The 21,334-nt window shown below is 35.0% G+C and overlaps 1 protein-coding gene across 9 annotated transcripts in view; it reads left to right on the top strand.

Moving 5' to 3' along the window:
- The window catches only part of DDHD1 (DDHD domain containing 1), a 90,495-nt gene that overhangs the window by 41,999 nt on the left and 27,162 nt on the right, over positions 1-21,334 (top strand). For 6 of the 9 annotated variants that reach the window (XM_032623227.1, XM_032623226.1, XM_032623220.1 and 3 more), the window contains exons 3-6: positions 5,753-5,854; positions 7,721-7,849; positions 8,919-9,066; positions 16,152-16,258. In XM_032623227.1, the coding sequence (XP_032479118.1) occupies positions 5,753-5,854; positions 7,721-7,849; positions 8,919-9,066; positions 16,152-16,258 (486 nt within the window). The remainder of the gene's footprint in view (positions 1-5,752; positions 5,855-7,720; positions 7,850-8,918; positions 9,067-16,151; positions 16,259-21,334) is intronic. The other 3 variants (XM_032623225.1, XM_032623222.1, XM_032623221.1) reach the window with 1 other exon arrangement.

Below are 21,334 nucleotides of genomic sequence, written 5' to 3'. Positions count from 1 at the left end.
TCAGCTCTGTTTCATCTCTAGATCCCATCTACTTGGAATCTGAAATGTTAAATGGAGCAGCATACTTCAGATTTCTTCAAAGTGCCCTAATTTTATGATCCAGTCACTTATTAAATAAGTCTGATAAAAGAACATAGTTTGTATGAGTATATTTTTCAGTATATCTTTGAGTCTGTGTCAATTCTTGAGTATCAGTCTAGGATATTATATATAGTAGTATTTTTTGCTAGCTTTAAAGAGTGGTAAAATTCTAATTAGTAATAACAGAAAATTGTTAAACTGTTAGAACACTTTTGTATTGTAATCTTCCAAAATGATGATCTTTTGAGGTTCATTAGAAGAAAAATTGATTTTTTAAATATACTGTGACATAAAACATCAGCATGTTTTGTTATCAACGAAGGTTATAAATTCAATTCAGTATATATACTGTTGTCATGAATTTCCAGCCATTTTATTTATTATTTAGTATTATGTAAAGCATACATTCATGTGTTAAAATGTGACTTTTGACTTTGAAGATTATGGGACATTCTGTAGTACATTTGAAAATTATCACTGGTCTTAATGAAAGAACATCTGCTGCCCAAAAAGCTACTGTTGTTGGAAAAATAACTCAAATTTATAATACAAAGATAAAAAGTATTATAATTTTTTGATTATATCGCTTCTTACCTCCAAGCTTCTGAAATTTCATATTTTATCAATCTGAGGGGGGAAAATAGCTTTTCCACCTAAATCTTCTCATGTACATAGGATAAAGCATTGACTCTTCATATTGTTAGAAGATTTTGAATATTCCTTGTGCAGATAGTACTGTGCCAGTTACTTTTGTGAAAGGAACAGACAGGGTTTTGGCTCTCAGGGAGTTTTAAACCTTTGGGGATGACAAAGCCTGCAGATGAGAAGTTACAAAGAGTAAGTACAAGGTAACAAAGTAGACAGTGCATGTTAAACATTCTGAAAAAGGATGTACAATAGAGTATTTATTGTACAATAAATTGTACAATATTTTTGTACAATTGTACAAAATTGTACAATACAGTTGTACAAAATTGTACAAATTGTACAATTATTGTATTGTAGAGTATACAATAGAGTACAATCCCGTATTTAATAATTTAAAATAATTTTAAAGTACTATATTCAAGAACTCTTTTTAAGTGCTCTGGGGAATTCCTAAGAAACTTAACAGAGTTCTTGCCTTGAAGGACATAAAATACTAATGAAATAAAATAAAATACTAATGAAATAAAATACTAATTCCTTTTTCTTCTGCCCTTATCTATGTCTTGGTTAGGGTAGTTATTGCCACACATACACTGAATATATTTATTATTCTCTCCTTATTAATTATCCTACTAATCTCAAAGTAAGCATTGAATTAAAAAGATCTATTGGGGCTTCTTTGGTGACACAGTGGTTGGGAATCCGCCTGCCAATGCAGGGGACACGGGTTCGAGCCCTGGTCCGGGATGATCCCACATGCCGCGGAGCAGCTAAGCCCATGTGCCACAACTACTGAGCCTGCGCTCTAGAGCCCCTGAGCCACAACTACTGAAGCCTGCACACCTAGAGCCCGTGCTCCACAGCAAGAGAAGCCACCGCAATGAGAAACCCGCGCGCTGCAATGAAGAGTAGCCCCCGCTCACCGGAACTAGAGAAAGCCGCGCGCAGCAATGAAGACCCAACATAGCCATAAATGAATGAAGGAATGAATGATTGATTGAAGTTTAGCATAACTTTTTTATCATTCAAAGAAAGATAAACCCCCAAAGTATAATCATATTTTGTGATTTAGATTTCATTTTCTCTGAGAGTTAAAATTAAAAATGATTCTCTTCCCCCCCCACCTCCTAGGCTAGGAAATGTTTATCTAGCAGCCTAACAAATGAAAGCTAGAAGTTCACTGGGGATGAATCATACAAATAAAACCAGGCCTTCAAATAAGTAATTTTGTAAATACTTAAAAGTACTGGAGTAGTATTTCCCTCATTTTATAATTTATCTATGCAAGCAGTAATCAGTAAAAAAAAAAAAATGGTTGAACTAAATGGGTAGTTCTGCACCTGCTCTGGTCAAAAAATGCATAACCTCAATCCAGTTATGAGAAAACATCAGACAAACTCAAATTGAGGGACATTCTACAAAGTAACTTTACCAGTATTCTTCAGAAGTGTCAAGGTCATATTTAACTAGATGGGGGGAATCCTTTCACAATGTATGTCAAATCAACACAGTATACACTTTCAACGTCTTATAATATTGTCAGTTGTACCTCAGTAAAGCTGAAAAAAAATTTTTAAGTGTCAAGATCATGAAAGACAAGGAAAGACTGAGGAATTTGTCGTAGTTTAGGGGAAACTAAGGAAACATAACAACAAAATACAACATGGTACCCTGGATTGTATCCTAGGACAGAAAAGGACATTAATAGAAAAACTGGAGAAATCGGAATAAAGTCAATATTTTAGTTGGTAGTATTATACCAATGTTAATTTCTTAGTTTTGATAATTGTACTATAGTTATGCTAACATTAGGAGAAGCTGGGTGAAAGATATTATGGTAACTCTGTACTATTTTTGCAACTTTTCTGTAGGTTGAAAATTATTCCACAATAAAAAGGTGTTTTGTTTTTTCTTAAGGCCAGTAGAGAAATTGAAATAGTAAAAAATATTTAATTAATCCAAAAGAAACAACAAAAGGAGAAACAAGAAACCTAGAACAAAGAAAATATATGGGAAATGGTAGACCTAAATTCACCCATATCAAAACTATAGTAAATATAAGTGAACTAACACTTAAATTAAAAAACGGAGATCGACAGATTTGCTAGGAATGCAAGATCCAACTGTATGCTGTATAGTAGAGTCACATTCAATATAAAATCACAGGTAGGCTGAAAGTAAAAGAAAAAAAAATGGACTTTTTACTGTTCAAGCTAATTTGGGGTGCTGTGACAGCACAAGTGTTGGTGGATCTCTAAGGATTTACAGCATTTAACAATTTGGCATGTAGTGTATATGCCTATCCTATTGCTGGATAAGGATATCCCAAACTGTGAATATATCATTTTAAAAGTCTAAAAGGGGGAGGGCCGGGGTGGGGAGAGGGAAGGAATATTAACCCTTTCTAATCGGCTTTTCTTTTCCTTTCTCTTTGGTGACTAAGAGGACTCCCACCTTCTAGCTTTTAGTTATCAATTTTTATAAATGTATTTAATTTAATTTCTCTGAGATCCAAGAAGATTGACAGAAGTTTTCTCATTATAGTTGGTAGGTTTGAGATGTGCAAGCCTACTTCCCTTGCGGTTGAGATTACCTAGGTTGCCAGCTTTTATAGAGGGAAAAGTTATAGAGTTATTCTATTCTAGGGAGTAGTATATCATCAGCAACCCCCTTTTTTTTTTTGCGGTATGCGGGCCTCTCACTGTTGTGGCCTCCCCCATTGCGGAGCACAGGTTCCGGACGCGCAGGCTCAGCGGCCATGGCTCACGGGCCCAGCCGCTCCGAGGCATGTGGGATCCTCCTGGACCGGGGCACGAACCCGTGTCCCCTGCATCGGCAGGCGGGCTTTCAACCACTGCGCCACCAGGGAAGCCCAGCAACCCCCTTTTTTGATACTCTGCTTTCAGAATTATATAATGAAGAACATTTCTTTAAGAGATGAATTATAGTACAGAAATTTATTGAAAAGACTGTATTTTAGTACTTAAAATCTTTTTCATTGCTTTGTAAGACTTTAATACATAAATGAAAAGTTTTATTAAATGTTAGCATTAGCATTTTAGTTGCATTTTGTGTTTATGCATACTTTTGCTAACACTATATAAGAATTCTTAACTAAAACTTTATTTTAGTGATCCTTGTTGGAATGATAGTAAACCTTTTTGTCTCTAGTGTACTTATGGTGGTACTTATCCTTTGCTTTGGGTTGAAAAAAAGTTAAGCTTTCTGTGCTAGAGGATGTTGTAACAAAGCAAGTGAGTTTCAAGTGAAAATAAGAAATATGAGAAGAAGGTAAAGAAGCATGTCTATCCAATTTAGTGAAAAGTTTAAAAATATGTTTCTGTGATTTTAGTATATTGGGGTGTTTGGCTTTATGTTAATCCTTAAATTAGTATTCCTTTAGGGGAAAAAATGCCTTTCATTTTTGTATCTTGACTAACTTTTAGAAAGTGTTTATGTAATTTTAAGTGTGATCAGGTGGTCCATGTGTTTCCCACTAGTTCTTTTTTAGTAAATGTGGAATTGTTTCATGTTAGTTTTACTAGTAGAACTATAAAATCTAGGTTTTGTTTGAGCAGTACAGTCTCAAGTTTATGCCAAATTTGATCTAGTTGGTTATGTTAGCTTTTTCCTAAGGATTTTTTTTGTGTGAAAATGTTTCTTGCAAGTGATACCTCTACTCCTCAGTAACTGACCAGAAGGCACATGAAAGAAGAAACATGTTCAGTGAAGAAAATTACTTTAGTTGTCATTTTCCACCCCCTATGACAATGAGATGTTTTCATAATCCTGATTTTACAACCCAGTTTTTAATTCTTGTCTATACTTTTTTATAGTCATCTAATTACATACAGTTAAAGTTATTAAGTGCCTCATAAGCATTTCTCAATTACCTTTATCACATATATCTTTAAATATACCTTATCTGTATATAACAGCAGGTTTCTTTTTTAACTTCTAGTACTATACAACGGGAATTAAGTATTTTTGTATTTGAGCAGTATTTAACCTTTGAATGTCACATTAATGTAGAAGGGAGTGAGGATGAAAATCAAATGTATTAGAACATAAATTTAAGCTAAATCATAAAGATTCTGTGATTAACTGAACGGTAAAGAAAATGATTTTAAGATTCAGTTCTAAGTGGATTTTAAAATAAATGCTTATTTAAAATGTAAAGAAATTTATTGAGATATAACTAGCAATATTTGACAGGGAAAGAGTTGACTTTAAGGTTATCTACTGATTTACCAAATACCAAGTCTATGTCTGGCTTTACTCTGTTGTCTGCTTTACTCTGTTGTCTGTTTTACACTTAAAAGATGTCACAGCATACATTTTTACTAATGACTTTTTTTTGTCATTCTATTGCTAACGAATCTTTCATTATTTTGTCACTAATAAGTCAGTTCAAAGTAGAGCTTTCAACTTAATTTTTTTGGGGAAAAGTTTCGTTTTTAAAAGTATTTTAACAACTTGAACAGAGTTGTGAAAAGAATATTTTGTTCTGTGGGAAGGTTCTATTTACACTTCAGTAAGGGAAAGCATCTAGTGGAACGTATACTGTGGTATCTTCTTAGGAAAGCTTCATTAGATGGTTATTTATTGCATTTTCAATTTGCACATCAGATGTTGGCTGTGTCATAGTCACAAATTTGGTGAGAGTAAATAACCTTAGTATTGTAAAGATGTGGTTTATAAATCTCTTATGCATACAAAAATGCCATGTTCTATTTTTTTTATTCCATCTATACAAAGACATTAAAAATGGTGATCACATAGTTGTCTTTAATTGATAAATTTAGATATCATTTGCCTTTTTTACTTTCAGTAAAAGTAGAGCATATATTTGATAAACATTATTAAACTAACATTTTGCTGCACTGATTTTTATTAGGAATTATATAAATAAAGCATTTAGAATAATGTTTGTCAAATACAACTCACTTTTTAAAGTTAATACAACAAAAAGGCAAACCTCATTTAAAATTTACTTTGAAGCTCAGTGTTTTTGCTTTCTTAGTTGTCTACCACCTCCCTCCCTTCTCCCTCCCTTCTCTGTTCAAATGGAGAGGATATAAGGAGAGTACAGATGCGGCAGGTCTTAAACGAAAGCGTTCCCAAGGTACAGTAACTGTGGTTTACTTCTCAATGTAGTTAATATTCCTGGCTTGTAGCTTTCAGTTGTGTTTATAGCATTCGGTTGTATTTAGAGCATAGAAATTACTAGTATTTTAGAAATGTATCCATTGTATTATTTTGCTTAGTGTTAATTATAAGTGGTGTAAACATTTGCAAGCAATGTGTATAGTTCAATAATGGGATATTCGCCAATATTAAGATGCTTTAAGACAACACAAAGGTTTAGAGAGAAACAAAATTTTGTTGGCTTAACTTGGTCTTATAGTTTTAATGTTTTAAGCATATGTTGCTCAAAACTATTTTAACAAAATGTAGTTTTGAAACATTGGATTAAAAGGCTTAAAGTACTGACTTGGATCAGACATAGAAGTAGAAAAGGAAATAATTATTAAACTCTTGCAAAAGATTTTTTTTAATTTATGAAAAGTTCTTTTATTTAAAACCTGAGTTTGTACACTGGTTTTGTGTTTTATTTGCAACTGAAGATGTTATTCATGTTTGTTATGTTAATTGCATCTTGGTCTTGTGTTCAATATTAGTAATGTGTCCTGGCAGGTAAGTAAGATATAAATAGGTTTTTCGTAAATTTTTGAAGTGGCATTTGTACCATAACTCAGAAGTACATTTTCCTGGCAATGATTTGCTTTTCTATGTATTCTAGTAAGGAATAGCTTTTCACAAAAATGTCTTATGATCTTAGATCTTGACCAGGACTCCATCCTTTCATAGTTAGCATCTTCAAATCAGGAGAGTTGGACTCTGTCACTAACTAGCTTTGTGGCAAGTCACTTAATCCCTTTGTACCTGTATGTCTTTATATATAATGGGAGATAATATTTTTGCCTAAAGAGGATTTTAAGAAAATAAATTAGGCATAGTGATTTGAAGGTGGCTTGTTTTCTGGAGGTATGTGAGTTTTTCTTAACTCTATACAAGAGATAAAGAGGAAAAGTTAAAGTCCTTCAGTCAATAAGACATCAAACTGTGAATTGGTGGACATGTTTTGACAATTTTCTTAACTGTTGCTTCCACAAACATTACTAAATTTGTGATATGTGGCAAGTACTGTGCTATGACTGTGTTTGGTGCTAGTGATACAAAATGACCAAGGTATGTCCCTGCCTCACAGAGTTTGCGTATTCTGAAGGATATAGGTTTGCTTTTTTTTTTTTTTAAGAGCTCATTTTCACCAAGCATACCTCGGTTACAGAAATGAAATAACCATACTAATTTGAACATCATAATAGGAAAAAATGTATTTCTTGTTAAAAGATCTTTCAACCTTGGAGCTCTGTTATGGTGGGCAATATCCAGTGATGACTGGCTTTAGTGTCTGTTCCAAAAATACTTTATATTCTAATAAATTAGATGATTCCCTTCCCAGTTTAAAGATAATTTTTTTTTCATCTGAGTCTTGTTTTGTCTTGTGCTGAGTGAAATTTTCACAGATCAAAAAATAAAATCAACAGAAGAAATGAAACTTAAATTTCTGTGTCAAATGTACTGAGAACTTTCATGAAGGTGTATATCCCTTAGTCCTAAGGAACGTCCACATCACCTGGGAAAGCAGTTCTTTAATAATCAGAGCATATTTCCTATAGAGGTTAAAATTATGGTAGTTAAGCCAGTTTATTCCATGTTGTTCCAACAGGTTGCCTTTTCCTGTAGCATGCTTAATAACTTATAAAGTCCCTATCCATTACTTGTTTCACATCAATATATGTTTCAATGAAGTAGTTTTTTATTGAACTGAGTTAAAATATTGATTCAAAAAATCTGTGTATTACAATTTGCACACAAATGAAGTTTGTCTTGGAGACCTTCAAATTAGTTTTTCCTTTTGCAACAGCTATTCATAGTTTCAAGTTGAGTCGAAACCACGTGGACTGGCACAGTGTGGATGAAGTGTATCTTTATAGTGATGCAACAACATCTAAAATTGCAAGAACAGTTACTCAAAAACTGGGATTTTCTAAAGGTATTTGTTAAATATTACTAGACTTTGTCAAAATGTTGGGAATCTAACTTTTTCTCTTATGTTCAAAATAGATGATCCAGGTTTTATTTTTAGTATTTTTTAAGTATGTATTAAATTTAGTGCCAGTTACTACCCTGTTAATCTCTTTATAAGGTGACTGAGTTAACATGTGTTCGTTAAGGAATAATTATATATTTAGAATGGTCTGGCAAGATTAATAAATACACTTTTTGCTTCTAAAAGCACAAAAGCAGTCAAACCTGAGGCAGTGCTGTGAAATAAAACATGACAGTTGAAATATAGTGTCAGTAAAGATGAAGACTGGAAATTTTTCAGTGGATTTAGTGAGATGTAGGTCATCGGTGACTTAGATGGATTGCTGGGACAGAACCAGATTGGCATGGGTTGAAGTTTAAGTAGAAGTTGAAGAAATGGAGGCAGTGAGAATAGATAGCTCTTTAAACAAGTTCGACTAAAAGAAAGAGAAGAGGGACTGTTACTTGGGGAAGAGGTGAATGCATTATCAAAAAATCTTTCAAAAATTTTTTCTAAGTCTGATAATTTTTTTACTGTCCCATTTTTAATTCTTTGATAATAGATGTGCTTGAATATTTACATGTTCATTAGTCAGTTGTATTTGTTTTGTGAGTTACTTTATCAGCATCTTTAGCCCATTTTGCTATTTGGTTGATTCATTTCACTTTTTGATGGATAAGTTCTTTTTGTATGCTTATGTAATTAACTTATTACTGTGTGTCATATTTTGCAAAAACTTTCCCAGTTTGTCATTTATCTTTGCTTCATGATACATTCATTATAGAGAAGTTTTTAATTTTTATGTGTTCAGTTCATCCTTTTTTCTTTCCTTTTGCCTTATGGTTTCTGGCTTCGCTGTCATGTCCAGTTCAGCAGTTTATATTAGAACTGATCAATACTTATCTTACAAATTTTATCTCCCCCAACCCAGTGAAATTTTTTCATAGTATTCCTTTTCTTTATTTTTTCAATATATTGTGAAAATGCTATTTCTATAATAAACAATAAACTTAGAATCATAATTTTCCTACAGCATCAAGTAGTGGGACCAGACTTCATAGAGGTTATGTAGAAGAAGCCACATTAGAAGACAAGCCATCACAGACTGCCCATATTGTATTTGTTGTGCATGGCATTGGGCAGAAAATGGACCAAGGAAGAATTATCAAAAATACAGCCATGTGAGTTCTTTGATGAATACATTCTCCATCTAGTCGGAGTCCAAACTTTTGTCCAGGCTATAATAGAGTTTAATTGTTATGCCACATGCTTCTTCAGTACCAACTATTCTATCTGTTTAAGTTGTAGAGTAAATTTCTGGACCAGATTTTGAGAGTGATTATATCTAGATGATGATGATGATATTTATTTGATTCTTTTTCCTCCATAACATGGAGAAGAGGTTTAAGAAAGCCTTTTTAACTTAATATATTGTTAGTTTACATTAAACTGAGGTTGAAAGCAAGAAAAAAGTCTGGTTTGAAGTTTGTATGTTACTCTCTGAATTGCAGAAACTGAGAATACTGTATAATTATGAAAAAGCTAAGAATTGTTTAAGTTGCCAGTCAGCAGCTTAACTTGTCCAAGTAATTACAACCAGAGGAAATTGAACTCTAAATTTTACATGGAGAAGAAACAGTGGGTGCTTTGCCAGCACACCAGGCCGGTTATTTACCGCGTTTATTTATATTCAGCTTTATTATAAAAAATTTTTAAGATGTTGTTGGGGGGAGGGATGTTTGTATTTGTGCTTCAAAAATGTTTAGGACTGTGTAAAAAGGAAATTTTAGAGTTAAGGGTACCACCACAGACTTGGCTCTGAGCTAGCAGCCAGTATAAAGAAAAATCTTATCAGATTTATAATATGATGAGAACAAATCAGTTGTTGAGAACACAGTTTATCAGGTTCTGAAGCTTCAAGTAAGTGTATTTCTTGAGTCCTTATAAAGCAAATACTGTGTGATACCAGGAACTGTGTCCTCAGCAGTATCTCTATAATAATACAGTGTTCTGTTTCACTTTTTATTGTAATACCTCTTAATGCCAGCTCATGGATTAAAATAAAAATACAGTTTAATTTGGAAAAAAAATCTTTGTCAGATGCTTCTAGGCCATCCTGATCCTTGTCAATCTCCATAGCTTGTATTACAGAGATCTCTCCCCTCTGATTCTGATTTTATTTTCTGATGATTTGCACATTACTTCTCACAACATTTATATTATGTTCTGTGTCAAGATACTAATTTTTTGCTTGGTTATCTAAGGAACCTGAGAAGTAGTTTTAATAACATGTTCTCTCTGGAGCTATTGATAATTGGAAAGGTACCAGTTTGATTTCTTTGGGTGCAAGTGAGGGAAAACTTAACTCAAAAGGAGGATTCAGTAGCCCATAAAACTGACAAGTCTAAGATTTGCCAAACAAGTCATCAGAATCCAGTTGCTATCTGTTCTACTTGCCTTCATTTTTGAGCTATTTTCAGACGTCTCCTGTGGTTCCAGATGTGGTTTATATCATCTTGTGTTCGAGTTCAAGAAGAAAAGTCTTTTTTTCCAGAAGTCCCTGCTAGTCTATGCATTTCAGTGACTGGTGATGTCACCTCCAACTGCCTGAATCTATGCATGGCCATGATCTGATCTGCAAAACTTGTCATCACCCTAGAATCAGATGGAAGTTGACTTCATCATAACATAGGGAGAGGTAGAGCCACAGATAAAAATCAAGAGCTACCATTGGAAGTAGGATGAGTAAATATAAGGTGACTCAAAAAAAAGTGTTCACTACAGAGAAGATGGCCATCATTTCTGCAGAGACAGGTTAATTTGATGGGAAACTCCTCACATAAATTAGTAATTGATGGAAAATATTCAAACAGAAAGGAATTCTGCTCAATAATAGATGGGAAAGTTCAAAGGATTTCTTACCCTTCCCTGGCTTTCTACCATTCCTAAGTTAGTTGTTCAGGACTTTAAAGAAAGTAAAATTAACTTCATCCTTGTCATTGCTACTCTGAAGCTTGCTTGTACTTATGATTTCATTTGTGAGACTACTGTTGAAATGAGCAACATAGAATAAGGGGTTACCACACTCCACTTCTTTGGCAACCTGCTGTTCTCTGAGGAACTCTTGAAATCATATCCCAGAGGCCTGGAAATAGAGATTTTCGCCTCTTACCTTATTTTAGTGAATGTACAAATGAATTCAAACTGGATTTAATCAATTTTGTTCCAGCAAAATATGTTTATTATTTAAATGAGTTGAAAAGAAAGTTTATAGACAACTTCTAGGAATATCAGAATTGGTTTACTAAAAGGGATGAATGTATTTTAAATACAATTGGATTTACTTTTTGTGGCATTTTATTACAAGGGAAATCTTTACTGAACTTATATATCTAATAGAATAAATTAGTAATTTTATTTTTTAATATTTTTATTGGATTATAATTGCTTTACAAATTAGTAATTTTAAAGCTACAATTTTAGAAGAGTAAAAAGAGACTCTTAGTTAAGCCTGGCAGATTTAACACATAGCTTATTACCTCCTAAAACCTCACTGAAAATGATAGCAAAATAATTTTTTAAATAAATTGGTGTAGACCCATATGTACAGAAAAAACTGGGAGGACACAGCAAACAAGAATGTCAACAAGATTTATTTTTTGAATAGGAAATACATTCACATGGTTCACAAATCAAAATAGGAAAATGTATAGAGTGAAAAACGTCTGACTCCTTTCCTGTCTCCATCTTCCCCCAGTGCCACTCATCCTTGTGTCTCAAAGCAATGTTATTTATCTTATATTCTTCTGGAGTTTCTTTAGACAAAATACAGATTATTTTCACTCATAAGGCAGCATACTATATACACTCTAGACATTGCTTTCTTGTGTAAAAAAATGTATCTTGGATATTATTTGCATGATTTTCTATTGCCCTCCTTTCATATATATATATAATATATATATATTATATATAATATATATATATTATATATATTCTTAAAACCAGTTAGTTTATCAATTGATTGTTTTCCTAATTGAGAAGAATTATAAAGACTTTTTTTTTCAGAGCTATTTAATGATCCTTAATTAAACGGTAATTCTCAGGTGCTATTAATCTCTTCCTTCCTTTTTCAAAATATGAACTAAACATTCACTGCCTAGTGGGAGAACATGGAAGTTTAATAAGCTTAGAACTGAAATCATGAGTTTGTGCATGGCTGCACAGTAATGGGTTAAGTCTGAGCTGTAGGATAATATTTTTAAATCATTCCTTTTTCTTGTTTCCTCCATCCCTCCTTGGTCTCAGTGTTTCTCATGTAGTCAAGACCTATATATTTAGGAAACAGATTTTATTATTTTTAGTAAGGCAATAGGAGGGACATAGCGTGTGCGCTCTCTCTCTCCCGCTCTCTCTGTCTGTCTCGCTACCTATCTATTTGTCTATCTCTATCTCTGTCCCTCCCTTTTTTCCTCCATCCCTGATTATCTTCTTTCATCTTTCTTTCCTTTCCTTCCCCTTGCCCCTCTTTTGTGTGTGTGTGTGTGTGTGTGTCACTCCAGTTAATTACAACCAAGTGATTCAGTAGACGTACCTGCTTGCCTAAAGTATCTACATATGTGGCCATTTGAGAACTATGATAGTGATCCTGTGGAGTAGAGGATTGTCTCAGTTTACTGTAGAAGAGGACAGTATTTTAAACAACTGTAGTGTTTGAGTTTATAAGTCAAAATCAGGGTTCTTCAGCCTCATCACTATTAACATTTTCGACCAGGTAATTCTTTGCTATGGGTGGCTAACCTATACATTGTAAGATATTTAGCAGCATCCCTGACCTCTACCCACTAGATGCAAATAGAACCCCTAGTTGTGACAACCAGAAATGTCTCCAAAGAAAAAAAAAGTCTCCAGACATTGTCATTGTCCCCTGGAGGGGGGAAAAAATAAGTATATGCATGTTTGAGAACCACTAGCCTAAATGAACTTCTTTATTATTTTGTACATTCAGACAGCAACACACATACCACTTCCTGATTATTATATCATAGTGAAATATATATGAACTATATAGCCATCAAAAATGAATAAGTGCATAGAATAATATTAGAAATCTTAAAATATATTCCTTCTTGTGTATGTTCAAATTTGTTAAAGCTGAATACTTGAAAGATGGCAAAAAAAAAACTTTTTAGAATGTGGTAATAAAAGAGTTTGAAGTTTTGGCTATCATCTTTATTTTCAGTGATGTTAATGGAAGCAGATTTTCTTTTTCACAACCTAGAATCTATATAGACTTTTTAAATGGCAAATTTGGTGGTAGATAATCAATAAAATATAATCATATTGTAAATAATGCTTTAAAAACATACTAGAAGGACTTCCCCGGAGGCGCAGTGGTTAGGAATCCACCTGCCAATGCAGGGGACACGGATTCAATCCCTGGTCTGGGAGGATCCCACATGCCTCAGAGCAGCTAAGCCTGTGCGCTCCACACAACACAACGAAGAGTAACCCCCGCTCGCTGCAACTAGAGAAAGCCTGTGTAGCAATGAAGACCCAACACAGCCATAAATAAATAAACAAATAATTTTAAAAATAAAAATATACTAGAAATGGAGAAAGATAGACTTTTAACAAATAGTGTGTTGGGATAGCTAGGCAGCCATATGGAAAAAAGTTAAATTGGGCCCATTTTTCACACTAAGATAAATTTCAGTGGGGTCACATTTGAACCTAAGAAATGAAACCCTACAGATACTATGGATTTAAAAGGTAGGATTGAGGGGAGTTTGAATTCTTATGTACCTTAGTAATAGAGAAAACTGTCCTAACTATAACTTGATCCAGAGACCTTAAGGGAAAATATTGATAAATATATAATCCCAAAAAAGCCATATGGCAAAAAAAAAAGAAATAAGACAAACTGAGAAAATCCATTTGCATCTTGTATCACAGATAAACAGTTAATATCTCTAAATATAAAGAACTTCTAAAAATAGAGGAGGGCTTCCCTGCTGGCACATGGTTAAGAATCCGCCTGCCAATGCAGGGTACACAGGTTCGAGCCCTGGTCTGGGAAGATCCCACATGCCACAGAGGAACTAAGCCCATGTGCCACAACTACTGAGCCTGTGCTCTAGAACCCATGAGCCACAACTACTGAAGCCTGTGCACCTGGAGCCTGTGCTCCACAACAAGAGAAGCCACTGCAATGAGAAGCCCGCGCACCACAACGAAGAGTAGCCCCCACTTGCTGCAACTAGGGAAAGCCTGTGTGCAGCAACAAAGACCAAATGCAGCCAATTTTATTTAAATTTTTTTTTAATTTTATTTAAATTTTTTAAATAAAATTAAAAAAAAAAAAGATCCCACAAGCCGTGCAGTGTGGCCAAAAAAATCAATTGTATTTCTACACTAGCAATGAAAATTAAAGCATTTCCACTTCCTATAGCATCAAAAAGGATAACATACCTAGGAATAAGTTTAACAAAAGAAGTGTAAGATTTCTACACTGAAAACTATAATACACCATTGAAAGAAATTAAAGAAGACTTAAATAAATGGAAAAGGCAACCCACATTTGAGGATTTGAAGATTTAGTGTTGTTAAGATGCCAGTACTTCCTAAATGGATCTACAAATTTCACCACAATCCCTATTAAAATTTCACCTATCATTTTTTCAGAAATTGACAGGCTGATCCTAAAATTCACGTGTAAATGCAGGGGACCCAGAATAGCCAAAACAATCTTGAAAAAGAATAAAGATGGATGACTTACCCTTCCCAATTTCATAATTTGCTACAAAGCTATAGTAATCAAGACATTGTGGTACTGGCTGGTGTGTAGATAGACCTAGATCAATGGAATAGAATTGAGAGTTCAGTTGATTTTCAACACGAATGCCAAAATAATGCAATCAGGAAAGAATAGCCTTTTAACAAATGGTGCTAGGACACCGGGATATCCCCATGCAAAAGAATGAAGTGAAACCCCTACCTTACACCACATACAAAAATTAATTCAGAGTGAATCAAAGACCTAAATATAAAAGCTAAAACTATAAAACTCTTAGGAAATATAGGAGTAAATCTTTGTGATTTACAACCATTGCCTTGGGTTAGGCAATGGTTTCTGATATATAACACTAAAAGTAAAAGTAAAAGCCACTAAGGAAAAAAAAGATAAATTGGGCTTTGTCAGAATTTAAAACTTTAGTTCTTCAAAGAACACTATCAAGTAAGTAAAGACAACCCACAAAATGGTAGAAAACATTTGCAAATCATAAATCTGATAGGGTCTAGCATCTAACATATATAAAGAACACCTACAAATTCAATAATAAAATAAATAACCCAATTTTTTAAATGAGTGAAGGATTTGAATAAACAGTTATCCAAATAAAATATATAGATGGGGCTTCCCTGGTGGCGCAGTGGTTGAGTCCGCCTGCCGATGCAGGGGACACGGGTTCGTGCCCCGGTCCGGGAAGATCCCACATGCCGCGGAGCGGCTAGGCCCGTGAGCCATGGCCGCTGAGCCTGCGCGTCCGGAGCCTGTGCTCCGCAACGGGAGAGGCCACAACAGTAAGAGGCCTGCATACTGCAAAAAAAAAAAAAAAAAAAAAAAAAAAAAAAAATATATAGATGGCCCATAAGCACATAAAAGGATGCTCAGTATTATTCGTCATTAAGGAAATGCAATTCAAAACCAGAGACATACCACTTCATGCTGACGACTAGGATGACTCATCAAAAAGATGGGAAATAGCAAGTATTAGCAAGGATGTGGAAAAATTAGGACCCTCATATGTTGCTGATGGGATTGTAAAATAGCACAGCTGCTTTAGAAAACAGTTTGGGACTTCCTCAGAAAAATTAAATGTCAAGTTAGCATAAGAGCCAACAATTCTGGAGTGGGGAGAGCAAGTGGAGGAATAGATGAAATAACAGGTCACGATGTGCTAATATTTGGAGCTGGTGTATTTTATTATACTATTCTCTCTTCTAAAGATTTATACATATAATTATTTAGAATATAATATTGAAGCTTGTAATATTTGAAATCATAGATGGCAAATTTAGGAAAATAGTTTTGAAATGAAGGTGTCCTAGTATTACAAACTGTTGAACAGTGTAGCAATAATTGAAACATAATTGGACAAAGTTATAAGCAAGTGGAAGTGTTATGATTAAAGACATTTTATACCATGTAAATACATAGGGGAAGTTACTCTGATAAAGTTTTGTTTTGGTTTGGTTTTTTTAGGATGAGAGAGGCTGCAAGAAAAATAGAAGAAAGGCATTTTTCCAACCATGCAACACATGTTGAATTTCTGCCTGTTGAGTGGCGGTCAAAACTTACTCTGGATGGAGGTACATTTTGTTTAAAAATTAAATGATTTAGTCAGGCAACAAAGTGTTGCTCATTGGGAATGAAGTGTCTTTAATTTATTTGTCTTGAGTTATACTCTTTGTTCTAGATTATTTAAGAAAATAAAATCCATTGATTTAAAAAAAATAATTACATCAACTTATGTCGTTTTGGACCACTGTATAGATTTCACAGATAACACAGTTTTTATGCATGCCCTCTGTGGATGGGGGGAAGGAGAGAGACAAGTGAAGGGAACAAAATGTTTTCTAAAGTTTTTGACAGAGAAGTGACCCGTCAATGCTTTTAAAACATTTCTTGTCCACAGTTTTATATAAGCTTACATTTTCTTCCTAATAATTTTCTTCCCTTATATTTGGAAGATAAAAATCTCAGGCCTTTTTTTTTTTTTTTTGTGGTACGTGGGCCTCTCACTGCTGTGGCCTCTCCCATTGTGGAGCATAGGCTCCGGACACGCAGGCTCAGCGGCCATGGCTCATGGATCCAGCTGCTCCGTGGCATGTGGGATCCTCCAGGACCGGGGCACGAACCCGTGTTCCCTGCATTGGCAGGCGGACTCTCAACCACTGCGCCACCAGGGAAGCCTTCAGGCCTTTTGTTTTATTGTTGTTCCTGCATTCCTTGGGCTGGTGAATTATAATCTGACATAGAGAAATTATATAATATATGCATCTTTCTTTACACAAAGTTTTGTCCTTTGAATATTAAGACCATAAAAATAGAATGTTTACATTGATTATTTACATAATCTGAAAGATGAGAGAGTTGTACTGAATATTGTAGCAGCTGCTGTTTGTTGAGCTTTTACTATGTGCCTGGCACTCTGTAGTTCATTTTACTTGGAGTATCTCATTTAATTTTCTCACAAATCTATGAAATACCTACTTTTATTTTCTCTTTTAAAAATAGGAAGGGCTTCCCTGGTGGCTCAGTGGTTGAGAGTCCGCCTGCCGATGCAGGGGACACGGGTTCGTGCCCCGGTCCGGGAAGATCCCACATGCCGCGGAGCGGCTGGGCCCGTGAGCCATGGCTTCTGACCTGCGTGTCCGGAGCCTGTGCTCCGCAACGGGAGAGGCCACAACAGTGAGAGGCCCGCGTACCACAAAAAAAAAAAAAATATATATATATATATAGGGAAACTGAAACTCAGTAAAATGTGAATTTAATGAAGAATGGCAGGCAAAAATCTAGGTCTGCACGATACCAGAGCCCTTGTTCATCTGAACTGCCTCCCTGGATGATTTCCAAAGTTTCTTCCTAGTCTGTGATTCTGTCTCATAGTCAGTTAGGAATGTCAGTTATAGCTTATAAACCAAAGTGACATCAAAGTTGTAATGCATTTAACAACAACAGCAAAAAAAGATTGTGAACAAAGAAGACTTCTCAGCAGCAACAGCTCATATGTAAAGTTCTGGTGTAGTAACATTATCTTTTGAGCTTTTTCCATTCACCCAGATAAATATTTTAGGCTGCTCAGGAATGTATCAATAGATAACTTGGATGAATTAACATTTAATAAAACCCCTACGTCTGTAATTTTCTGTTAGGTTTAAACTACTGCAATGGAATCTTGAAGGCATGCTGAGTGAAAGAAGCTAAAGGGAGAACACCACTGTTTCTCTCTCTTCTCAACACTTCTGACACCAAATATGTTGGGGATTTTCCCACACCAGCCAATTCTTTAGTTCTTGGTGGACATCAGTGGGGTGTCCTACAATTTAATTCATTTCTGACACTAACTGCTCAGAGATAGTATAGACAGATTAAGGTCTCAGTCTCATGAGACTTTTGCCCACTTCAGATGCCAATCACAAGTTCCAGATTGTCCCCTGTAGTTGTGACTGACTATAAATGGGGGGGGGGGGGGAGTCCCACGACCCCCTCCTGAGCTTCAGTAATTTACTAGAACAACTCACAAAATTCAGGGAAACATTTACAGTTGACCTTTGAACAGACATTAAGGGCACCAACATCCCCCTCAGCCCCAGTCAAAAATCCAAGTATAAACTTATAGTCCAACCCTGTATTCACAGTTCCCCATCTGCAGATGCAGCCAACCACAGATGGTCTAGTACTGTAGTATGTATTTATTGAAAAAAATCTGCATATAAGAGGATCCACAGAATTCAAACCCATGTTGTTCAAGGATCAGCTGTACTTACATTTACTGGTTTAAATTACATTTATTAGTTTAAAGACTATTACAGAGGATACAGGTGAACAACCAGATGAAGAGCTACATAGGGCAATGTATGGGGAAGGGATGCAGAGATTTCATGTCCTCTTCAAGTGCACAATGCTTCTAGTACTTCCATTTGTTCAACAACCTAGAAGCCCTTCAAACCCTGTTGTTTAGGGTTTTTATGGAGGTTCCATCATGTAGGCATAATTGATTAAATCATTGGCTATTGGCAATTGAACTTAACCTCCAGCCCCTCTCCCCTTCCCAGAGGTTGGTGAATGGGACAGAAAGTTCAAAATTGGTTCCTCTGGCAACCAGCCCGCATTCTTTAAGAGTCAGCTCATTAGCATATACTTAGTTAGGATTGGCAGAGGCTCATTATGAATTACAGAAGACATTCCTTTCACCCTATCACTCAGGAACTTAAAAGGATTTTTGGAACCCTGTGTCAGAACCAGGGACAAGGACGAAATATGTATTTCTTATATCACAACATCACAGAGGTGAAACCCAAAGGTCATATAATTTATGCTTCCATTTATATGACGTACTGCAAAAGACAAAACTATAGGGATAGAGAACAGATCAGTGGCTGCCAGGTTTGGAGGTGGGGAGTTGAGTTCTAAAGGGCAGCATGTGGGAGTTTTTTTAGGGTGATGGAACAGTTTTGTGTCCTGATCATGGTGGTAGTTATGCAAAACTACATGCCTTAAAACTGAGAGTTCTAGTAATTTTTCTGTAGATTCTTTTGTATATTCTGTGTAGACAATCACATGACCTGCAAATGAAAACAGATCTTTTCCATTTCTTAAAACTATTATTTCTTTTTCGTATAGTGTTGCACTGGCTAAGACTTCAGGTAGAACATTTGTTCAAATAGTAAACATCCTATGATAAAAACTCACCAGGAAATAGGCATAGAGGGAACATACCTCAACATATATGGCCATATATGACAAGTCCACAGCTAACATCATGCTCAGTGGTGAAAAACTTAAAGCATTTCCTCTAAGATCAGGAACAAGACAAGAATGCTCACTTTCACCACTTTTATTCAGCAGAGTATTGGAAGTCCTAGCCGCAGCAATCAGATAAGAAAGAGAAATAAAAGGAATCCACACTGGAAAGGAAGAAGTAAAACTGTCACTGTTTGCAGATGTTGTGATACTATACCTAGACAATCCTAAGGACACCACCATAAAACTGCTAGAGCTCATCAATGAATTCAGTAAAGTTGCAGGGTACAAAATAATATTCAGAAAACTGTTGCACTTCTATACACTAACAACAAACTGTCAAAAAAGAGAAATTAAGGAAACAATCCCATTTACCATTACATCAAAAAGAGTAAAGTACCTAGGAATAAACCTACCTAAGGAGGTAAAAGACCTGTTCTCAGAAAACTATAAGACCAATGAAAGAAATTGAAGATGACACCAACAGATGGAAAGATATACTATGTTCATGGATTGGAAGAATTAATATTGTTAAAATGACCATACTACCCAAGGCAATCTACAGATTCGGTGCAATTCCCTATCAAAATACCAAGGGCATTTTTCACAGAACTAGAACAAATAATTTTAAAATGTGTATGGAAACAGAAGACCCTGCATAGCCAAAACAATCTTGAGAAAGAAGAACAGAGCTAGAGGAATCACACTCCCTGACTTCAGACTATACTATGAAGCTGCAGTCATCAGAACAGTAGGGTACTGGCACAAAAACCAACACATAGATCAATGGAACATAAATAAACCCATGCACTATCGTCAATTAATCTACAACAAAGGAGACAAGAATATACAATGGGGAAAACACAGTTTCTTCAATGAGTGGTGCCAGGAAAACCAGAGAGTTACATGTAAAAGAGTGAAATTAGAATTTTCTTTAATACAATATACAAAAATAAACTCAAAATGGATTAAAGACCTATGTAAACCCACAAAACTAGAAGAAAACATAGGTGGAACACTCTGGAATGGGAGAAAATATTTGCAAATGATATGACCAATAAGGGGTTAATATCTAATACCTCATATAGCTCGACATCAAGAAAAATAAACAACCCAATTAAAATGGGCAGAAGACCTGAATAGACGTTTTTCCAAAGAAGATGCACAAATGGCCAACAGGCAAATAAGATGCTCAACATTATTAACTAGAGAAATGCAGATTAAAACCACGGTGAGCTATTACCTCACACCTGTCAGAATGGTTATCATCAAAAAGGACACAAATAACAAATGTTGGAGAGGATGTGGAGAAAAGGGAACCTTCATACGCTGATGGTGGGAATGTAAATTGGTGCAGCCCTAGAAAACAGTACAGAGGTTCCTCAAAAAACTAAAAATAGAGCTACCATATGACCCAGCAATTCCACTCCTGAGTATATATCCGAAAAAAACGAAAACAGTAATTTGAAAAGTTACACACACCCCAATGTTGATAGCAGCATTACGTATTTATAATAGTGAAGGTGTGGAAGTAACCTAAGTGTCCATCAACAGATGAATGGATAAAGAAGATGTCATATATATACATACACAATGGAATACTACTCAGCCATAAAAGAAGAATGAAATTTTGCCATTTGCAATGACATGGATGGACTTGGAGGGTATTATGCTAAGTGAAATAAATCATACAAAGACAAACACTGTATGTTATCACTTATATGTGGAATCTAAAAAACAAAGCAAACTAGAGAATATAACAGAAAAGAAACAGACTCACAGAGAATAAACTAGTGGTTACCGGGGGGAGGGAGAAGATAGAGGAAATGGGGGATTGAGAAGTACAAACTACTGCATATAAAATAAAAAAGCTACAAGGATATATTGTTCAACACTAGGACTATAGCCAATATTTTATA

Source organism: Phocoena sinus, chromosome 2, assembly GCF_008692025.1.
Source record: "Phocoena sinus isolate mPhoSin1 chromosome 2, mPhoSin1.pri, whole genome shotgun sequence".
In the NCBI taxonomy this organism is placed as follows: domain Eukaryota; kingdom Metazoa; phylum Chordata; class Mammalia; order Artiodactyla; family Phocoenidae; genus Phocoena; species Phocoena sinus.
Note: the sequence above shows the minus strand (reverse complement) of the source record. Positions and strands in the feature narration are given on the sequence as shown.